General features: G+C 34.2%; 1 protein-coding gene and 1 long non-coding RNA gene across 2 annotated transcripts; one reads left to right on the top strand and one right to left on the bottom strand.

Annotated features, from left to right (window-relative positions):
* Positions 1-1,662: 1,662 nt before the first annotated feature.
* LOC124448326 lies at positions 1,663-2,424 on the top strand. The gene is made up of 3 exons (XR_006949020.1): positions 1,663-1,686; positions 1,873-1,983; positions 2,269-2,424. It is a non-coding gene; the product is annotated as an uncharacterized LOC124448326 (long non-coding RNA).
* Positions 2,425-7,312: 4,888 nt separating this feature from the next.
* LOC124448323 lies at positions 7,313-8,181 on the bottom strand. The gene is made up of 4 exons (XM_046999335.1): positions 8,173-8,181; positions 7,904-8,080; positions 7,721-7,779; positions 7,313-7,568 (listed from the first exon to the last, which is right to left on the bottom strand). The coding sequence occupies exons 2-4, from the start codon at positions 7,989-7,991 to the stop codon at positions 7,317-7,319; spliced, it is 399 nt and encodes a 132-aa protein (XP_046855291.1). The 5' UTR covers positions 7,992-8,080; positions 8,173-8,181; the 3' UTR covers positions 7,313-7,316.
* Positions 8,182-9,147: the final 966 nt, after the last annotated feature.

Genomic DNA, 9,147 nt, shown 5'->3' with positions numbered 1-9,147 from the left:
TAAATTATCAGCGCGCGGCCGCGTGGTCAAAAACATGGCGGATTTTGGTGGTCAAAGTCAGCGGAGAGACGCGGGCTCATGAAATAAAATTTTTATCGCCCACCCTGATTTGACCACCACGAATACGACAACACAGTCTCAGGCTTAAATAGATGAATAGCATCAATTGACAAAACGGCTTAAATAGATAATAATCATCAATCCAAGGGAAACTCCGTAACTATCCAAATTCAATACGTTTTGCGCACCCGCAAAAAGTTAACATGGCGGAAAAACGACTAAAACGTAAGAATTCACCATATTATAGATATTGCTGTTCAAAAGGAATGGAATCATTGTGTATTAAATTAGGCAAATTTTAACTACAATTAAGCTATTATTTATTCTACCTTGATATACAGCGTGTAAAAGAAGAAATCGAGACTCTGGAGAAAGTTCTGAATGATGGTTTAGCCTTGTTGGCGAAAGAAAAAGGATCAAAATGTCGGGGAAAAAGCCTTCTCATTTTCGCTTAGTGCAAGTTGGTTGTAAGAGGTTGACCCACATTACCGCTGCCGTCAAGGATCAATTAAGCAAAATGGTAATGTTAATATTTAGTATTTATATTAAAATTTACTATCTTCAGTAGTATGTTGAGATTGTTGTTCTTGTTTGCAATTTTATGCTAAATAATATGTAGTATGCATGTGTAACTACATCATGCTATGAAATTTTGTACTTGAAATATTGACTGTACAATTTTGCTGCTTTAAATCATATATGGCTCAAACAATTTTGTCCAGTGTCCTTAGCAGATTTGACTATTTAGTTTCTTATGGGTAAGCAGAAAGACAACTGAGTAAACTGTCATTACATTACCATGCATGGTTGTACCTAAAACTGTTACAGGTCAATGTTGTTTAAGTTATGTACTGTATAAGAAATTGCATTGTAAATTTATATTAGATAACCAGCAGTATGATATCTCTGTGGCTGATGACTTTCAAGTAAATGATGAGCACAAGCAAACAGACGTTGATATTGGTAAGCATCAATGTATATGTATAATATTAAGTTAAATGTAATAGATTTGTCTAATGATTGCTCATGCTTGAAATGCTTTTGGTAAAACTAATAATTGCATTTGAAATCAATAATTGCAATAATTTGTTGAAATGCATGTATGTAGCTCTATCCACTTTGATATTGAGCACCTTTATTTGAAATTGTCTTAGATCATATACCGTCTCATTTAATCAGAAATTGTCACAACAAGTTCACTCAGCTAACAATTTTTAATTTCTTTACTGGTTAAATTTTTTATAATATAAGTCATTATTGTTTTGTAGAGCTAGAGAATCTTATATTTGAATGCAGAGGACTTTTGGCTTCAGAGAAAGAGGATGCCAAGAAATGGTCTGATCATGGAAGAGCTTCATTCTCTTTGGGAAAATAATAGATCTACCATATTGAAACCTTGATCCAATGTGAATCAGTTGATAAAGGCACACCATGCTTCAATTGTGGGGAATCTCAGGCTTGATAAAGTGTCCTCAGTGTGGTAGTAACTGGCCAGTCTGTGTTGAATGTGATAGGAAAATTCATGAAAGAAAGCCATTCCATGATAGACATGGGTGGATGGGTAATCATTTCAGACCACTTCAGCCATCACATTCATTGGATAAAATGGACAAATAATTGAAGTTGGTATGTCATGTAAATATGGTAAAAGTATGTTAAATGTCATATGCACTATGCTAACTGATGTCAAAATCAACCTACATATGTAGCTACTTATAGGTATATAATTTGGGGTGATATAATTCTATTATTTATACAAAAAGGTTTTATCTCCCAGTCTAATGATGAAAATTTATTATATTTGTTTCTTAGATTGCTATGTTTCTTTGCATCCTGTCCAAAAGTTTTGTCATGGCTGCTCTAGAAAATCAACCTTTCACTCCGTGCCCAGTAAGGACATGCTGACTATTTGTACAACACAAGGTAATGTACAAAGTATTTTATACTTGCAATGTTGAACATGCAAAATTTTGTGTTTGCTCCAATAAAATGTAATCTTATTGAACCGACAACTGTTGACATTAATCTTTAAACATTTTGATTTTCTTCTTCATCAGTGTTGTGAAGGACTACTATATAATTTACTCATTAATTTACTGTAGTATTCTTCTTACATACTGTAATAGTTACATGTATACAGTAAACTGCCATCCTATGTACATAATGTCTTTTTAGTTATCATGTTTATTAATCTTTTTCTATTGTTAGGTCGCTTTGACATAAACAGTACATCATTCAAGTGTGTTTCTTGTTCAGCATTCTTGATGCCGACACTTGCAGATATTCTTGGTAATGGCTACTGGCCAGCAAATCCAAAGTCTTTAAATGTGTTATTTTCACAGGATTTACTTCTGCTGTGGAACACAATGCAAAGAGAATGCCAGGTTGTTCTGAGTCCAGTTTTATTAAATCATTGGAAGACATAAGTGTTTCAAAAGGAAGGGTGCGTACATAAATACTTTGTGTATGCCACATTACTAAGTGTAAACTCTCAGCATTGTACATAGTTTTTTGTGTAAAGCAATTACCATTGTCACTAGTGTTATGGAAAACATCCAAATTCATGAAAAATGTATATGTATGTGTGGCAAAAGTCTACAATTTTTTCTATGTGATTTCTACTTTCTTTCAATTTTTAGTTTGGATCAATAAATCAACGTTCACAAAAGCCTTTCGAGAATGGAAATATTTTAATTATGAGGTGGAAAAGCCCAGGAAAAGAGTGGATGTTTGTCCTAGTTGCTCATCCAACCAACACTCCTGTCATGTAGATGGCAACATGAAGTTATACCGATATAAACATTCAGGAAGGTATTATGTCAAACTCTGTAATTTTTACACATTCTAAGGAGCCTTTCATAATGTAAACTCTTGTTTTCTCTTTATAGAGAACAAAGTCAATCTTACTATGGAGATCTTTTATTTCTTCGAATGAACATGTTTCAGAGCATATTAGAAAGGTTTATTCCACCCCAAGTTCGGGTAATTTGGAGGTCATGCTTTGCACTGATGTTGAAATGTTTTGTACAGTTCAGTACAATACACCATTACATGAGTAAAGTTCTTTTCATTATAACTCAATACTTACCCTATTGATAATGATATTTATTCATTATTATTGGTTTTGCATTTTGGCTATTGTATTCATTGTAATAAATAATAAAATCGACAGTTTAGCCTTTTCTGAATCAATATATAAATGTTCGTTTTCCACGATCATGGTTCGAATTTGAATCTTTTGTGTTACAGAACTTTTCTGATGACGGGAAATGTGGTGAAAGTAATTGGCGAGCTGCTGGAAATAAAGGAAAACGAAAGAGTCGTCTAGACGAAACAGGACTGGAAATTGCAGGTTGCCGGCATGCAATTGCTCAGTGGGCTGTAAACATGTTTCGCGGAGAGATTTATGGCTACTCTAATTACATCCATGTTCACAAAATGATTCCAAACAATGTTAAATACATTTGGCAAGATATCATATGTAAATATTGGAAGTGGGCAGTGAAGGCATCAAAGTCGGATGAGTCAAATGCTCACGAAATAAAACCTGCTTTATCTGTGATGCATGCCAAAGCACATAATTGGACATGCCAGGTACACTGGTATCATGTGTTTTTTATAATGAATGCTGGCTGTGTACTTATACGTATATCGATGTTCACTCTCAGTATTGTCTACTCAGACATTAATGAATTTCTTATAAACAAGAATTTCCAAACTCGTCTTATTTTAAGGTATTGTGGGGAGGACGGTGGCAAAAGGTTCTGCATATTCCACAGAGAGAGTTGAGCAGATTAATAGTTACCTTTCGAGACTGGCCAACACTACAAATACCTGAGTGTAAGTGTTATTAAAATAAGTTTATAAAATATGTTTAATTATATTGTAGACTTTATTTGTTGGATAGAACGATTATCCATATAACAGCTATCGTCCACGTTGGTCTCAAGTTACTGGAACATTTTATGGTTTTCAATTGATGTGTCATGCTATGTATGTGCTTTTTGACAATTTTAGCAAGAGAAGAACTCATAACTGAACATGCTCTTGCGTGGAATAAACGGAAAATATGTGATCTGTCCAGCTCCCTCTGCAAGAGATATGCAAAGGTTGCTTCTCAAAACTATTTTGTAGATGCGGCCAAATAACGCTACTAACAGCCGTCATCCTGATAAGTTATTTTCTTTTAGTATATAGAAGCTCAAGAAAATACAAGGAAAGAACTTGATGAAATGGTTTCTGGCGTAAATCTCTCCGAACCACGTTGATTTCTTGCAGGAAGAGTGAAGTTCAACGCATTGCAAAAGGTAACCGGGTTTTACTTGCTGGCATAATTTAATACGACTGTGCAGTATATCATATTTTTTTCTGTTTCTGTAGAAATGGAAAGCTCCTTCTTCACGTATTTAGCCGAAGAAGAGGAATTTTACGTTTGACCTCCTCTTTAACCGATACCTCTTTATTGACATCAAATGTAAACATCTCGTGTGTTGAGACTGAAGACTATCTTTCTGCCCTGTCAAAAGATAATTCAAAGATACTCCACCGTTGAGGATAAACGTAAAGAGTTAAATCACTGACTGCCAAGCTTTGTCGTGATATAACCGCCGATGTACTGCTTGATAAAGGAAAAAGTTATTTTGGAAGTGCCTTGAATGTCTTAAGAATGAACTAGAAATGTTTCTTTTGCCATAGTACAAAGGAAAGCAAGCGTTGTAAAATTGGGAGTATGTTTTTACATATACACGTATATTACTACATAAGAGGAGTGCATTTGTTAGCAAGAATCCATACTGAAGTCATTGCAAATTTAAGGCAAAAATAGATTGTTTCTTATTTAGTATACTTACCTGTTTCTTTTGCCTGTAGACTCAGCAAAAGCAAGAACAAAGATAAGACAGAAGATGTCTAGTGATCAGAAAAACATTGACAAAAATGCGCATATTCAACGTATTACAGTTTGTTGTGCATGGTCAAGAAGAAACAGTAAGACTCGACGAGTGTTCTCTGGTTGATGGCATGTTTCCCTGGACTCTCAATGGTGTGTACCTAAAACATATTCTGTAAATTCCAACATGCCTTAAGTAAGAACTTAAAGTTACTTAAACGTAATGTTATAAAACATCTTTATATAGAAATTTCTGTTCGACTGAAATGTAAAATTGTTGACAAGTTCGAACATTTAGAAAGACTGGAGGAGGAGTTAATTCTTATTAAGAAGAGTAGTTATTTGCGATATTACAAAGATATCGTTATTCTAAAGTTGAAAGCGGAAGAAAGATGGAACAAAGTCTAAACTCAGGTATGTATAATGAAAGTCACGTATGTACTGTAAAGGAGTCCATGTGCTCATTTTAAACAAATCATTGTAAGACATAAGCTTTTTTTTTGAGCTTCTCAAATTTTCAACACGTTTTGTAGAAAGAGTTTCAGTGAAAGACACTAGGAATGTTTGTCAAATGAAAGAGTTGAATCTGAGGTATATACATATAATCTTCCGTTAAGCACTACGAATATGTATGGAGAAAATAAACAATAAGTCATGCGCAACAAACATAATGAAGGAACCTTAGCGTACATAAAATGTTTTGTGGAAGAAACCAAATGCCATGTAATCTATTATTTTTAGAAATCCTTGTATGCTTCTTCGTCTCATAAATCAAGACGTGTTATTTTGGGTGAGATAGCTTTGCGATATGGGTATAAACAGCACAAAAGAAGCTAGACCTTGGATCCAAGCACTTCTCCTGTATTAACAGTCGCGATGTTTTGGATACTTTAGTTAGCAATGAGAGTGATATTGAAAGCTACAGCGACAATGAAGACGATGATCTTTTTGATGATAATGGTTCTGATGATAAGATCAATGATTGCTAATGTTGCTAGTGATAAATGACTTGTTATTAAACTTGTATTTGTACTGTATGATAACAGAATCCAGCTACAATGAGTGGGTGCAACCATGAAACCCTGCCTTAGAGCAGCTAATACGGGTCATAATTATCATTCCCGGGGACTGGAAGCATTGTTATCCATTACTGATATGATCTGTTGCAAAAACAGGGAAACGATAAATTATCATTTGTAATATTAAAAAGTGAAACGTGCATTTTGAAAAGTCCTTAAATATTCTTATTATGATTTTGTCTTTTATCTCAACATTGCGCGAGGTTACACGTTTGTTTTGGTCTAGTGTTATCTTTTATTAATGATTTTTTTTTTGAAACGTTCTATTCTTGTTAAAAATAAATCAGTTGTAAAAACCATGGTGTAAAATTAAAGTGCAATTTTCCTCGTTGTATTGAGCTGAGTACTTACGGTTGGTTTGTGAGTCAGTAAAGATATAGAACATGTTGCCAGTAGTAGATTTTCAAATACAATACACCTTACACACATACACACCATACGCACCATGCTGACTGCCTTTATCACACCACACACTATACCATAATAATTTCTTTATTTACATACATGACACGAACACTATAATATCTTACAAACATTTTACACAATTATGGATACACTGAGGTATGTTTAGTGATATTTAGAATTATAAGAATATTTAACATCATACACACCATACCTAATATTATAACTATACACATGTTACCAGTGTGACATACGTGTCGATAACATGACTGATAATGCAATTGAGTGATCATGATCTGACACCCGCCAATGTGGAATTGAAGGAAGATGGAATGGAGGAAGGAAGTAAGAATGGTATGTAATGGAAGGGAATGGAGGAACTAATGGACTACTTTTTCAGCTTAATGTGTTCTATATCTTTACCCACTCCCCACAAACCCAACCGTAAAGTACTAACAGCTCAATACAACGAGGAAAAATTGCACTTTAATTTTACACCATGGTTTTTACAACTGATTTATTTTTAACAAGAATAGAACGTTTCAAAAAAAAAATCATTAATAAAAGATAACACTAGACCAAAACAAACGTGTAACCTCGCGCAATGTTGAGATAAAAGACAAAATCATAATAAGAATATTTAAGGACTTTTCAAAATGCACGTTTCACTTTTATTACAAATGATAATTTATGTCGTTTTCCCGTTTTTGCAACAGATCATATCAGTAATGATAACAATGCTTCCAGTCCCCGGGAATGATAATTATGACCCGTATTAGCTGCTCTAAGGCAGGGGTTTCATGGTTGCACCCACTCATTGTAGCTGGATTCTGTTATCATACAGTACAAATACAAGTTTAATAACAAGTCATTTATCACTAGCAACATTAGCAATCATTGATCTTATCATCAGAACCATTATCATCAAAAAGATCATCGTCTTCATTGTCGCTGTAGCTTTCAATATCACTCTCATTGCTAACTAAAGTATCCAAAACATCGCGACTGTTAACACAGGAGAAGTGCTTGGATCCAAGGTCTAGCTGTTGCTTTGCAAAGTTTATACCCTTGTATCGCAAAGCTATCTCACCCAAAATAACACGTCTTGATTTATGAGACGAAGAAGCATACAAGGATTTCTAAAAAATAATAGATTACATGGCATTTGGTTTCTTCCACAAAAACATTTTATGTACGCTAAGGTTCCTTCATTATGTTTGTTGCGCACGACTTATTGTTTATTTTCTCCATACATATTCGTAGTGCTTAACGGAAGATTATATGTATATACCTCAGATTCAACTCTTTCATTTGACAAACATTCCCTAGTGTCTTTCACTGAAACTCTTTCTACAAAACGTGTTGAAAATTTGAGAAGCTCAAAAAATCTAAAAAGCTTATGTCTTACAATGATTTGTTTAAAATGAGCACATGGACTCCTTTACAGTACATACGTGACTTTCATTATACATACCTGAGTTTAGACTTTGTTCCATGTCTTTTACTTCCGCTTTCAACTTTAGAATAACGATATCTTTGTAATATCGCAAATAATTACTCATCTCTTGCTTAATAAGAATTAACTCCTCCTCCAGTCTTTCTAAATGTTCGAACTTGTCAACAATTTTACATTTCAGTCGAACAGAAATTTCTATATAAAGATGTTTTATAACATTACGTTTAAGTAACTTTAAGTTCTTACTTAAGGCATGTTGGAATTTACAGAATATGTTTTAGGTACACCATTGAGAGTCCAGGAAACATGCCATCAACCAGAGAACACTCGTCGAGTCTTACTGTTTCTTCTTGACATGCATGCGTAATACGTTGAATATGCGCATTTTTTGTCAATGTTTTTCTGATCACTAGACATCTTCTGTCTTATCTTTGTTCTTGCTTTTGCTGAGTCTACAGGCAAAAGAAACAGGTAAGTATACTAAATAAGAAACAATCTATTTTGCCTTAAATTTGCAATGACTTCAGTATGGATTCTGCTAACAAATGCACTCTTATGTAGTAATATACGTGTATATGTAAAACATACTCCCAATTTTACAACGCTTGCTTTCCTTTGTACTATGGCAAAAGACAACATTTCTAGTTCATTCTTAAGACATTTCAAGGCACTTTCCAAAAATAACTTTTTTCCTTTATCAAGCAGTACATCGGCGGTTATATCACGACAAAGCTTGGCAGTCAGTGATTTAACTCTTTTACGTTTATCCTCAACGGTGGAGTATCTTTGAATTATCTTTTTTGACAGGGCAGAAAGATAGTCTTCAGTCTCAACACACGAGATGTTTACATTTGATGTCAATAAAGAGGTATCGGTTAAAGAGGAGGTCAAAACGTAAAATTCCTCTTCTTCGGCTAAATACGTGAAGAAGGAGTTTTCCATTTCTACAGAAACAGAAAAATATGATATACTGCACAGTCGTATTAAATTATGCCAGCAAGTAAAACCCGGTTACCTTTTGCAATGTTGAACTTCACTCTTCCACTGCAAGAAATCAACGTGGTTCGAGAGAGATTTACGCCAGAAACCATTTCATCAAGTTCTTTCCTTGTATTTTCTTGAGCTTCTATATACTAAAAGAAAATAACTTATCAGGATGACGGCTGTAAGCGTTATTTGGCCGCATCTACAAAATAGTTTTGAGAAGCAACCTTTGCATATCTCTTGCAGAGAGCTGGACAGATCACATATTTTCCGTTTAT

The sequence above is a fragment of the Xenia sp. Carnegie-2017 genome, unplaced genomic scaffold (assembly GCF_021976095.1).
Source record: "Xenia sp. Carnegie-2017 unplaced genomic scaffold, XeniaSp_v1 HiC_scaffold_23, whole genome shotgun sequence".
Taxonomy (NCBI): Eukaryota; Metazoa; Cnidaria; class Anthozoa; order Malacalcyonacea; family Xeniidae; genus Xenia; species Xenia sp. Carnegie-2017.
Note: the sequence above shows the minus strand (reverse complement) of the source record. Positions and strands in the feature narration are given on the sequence as shown.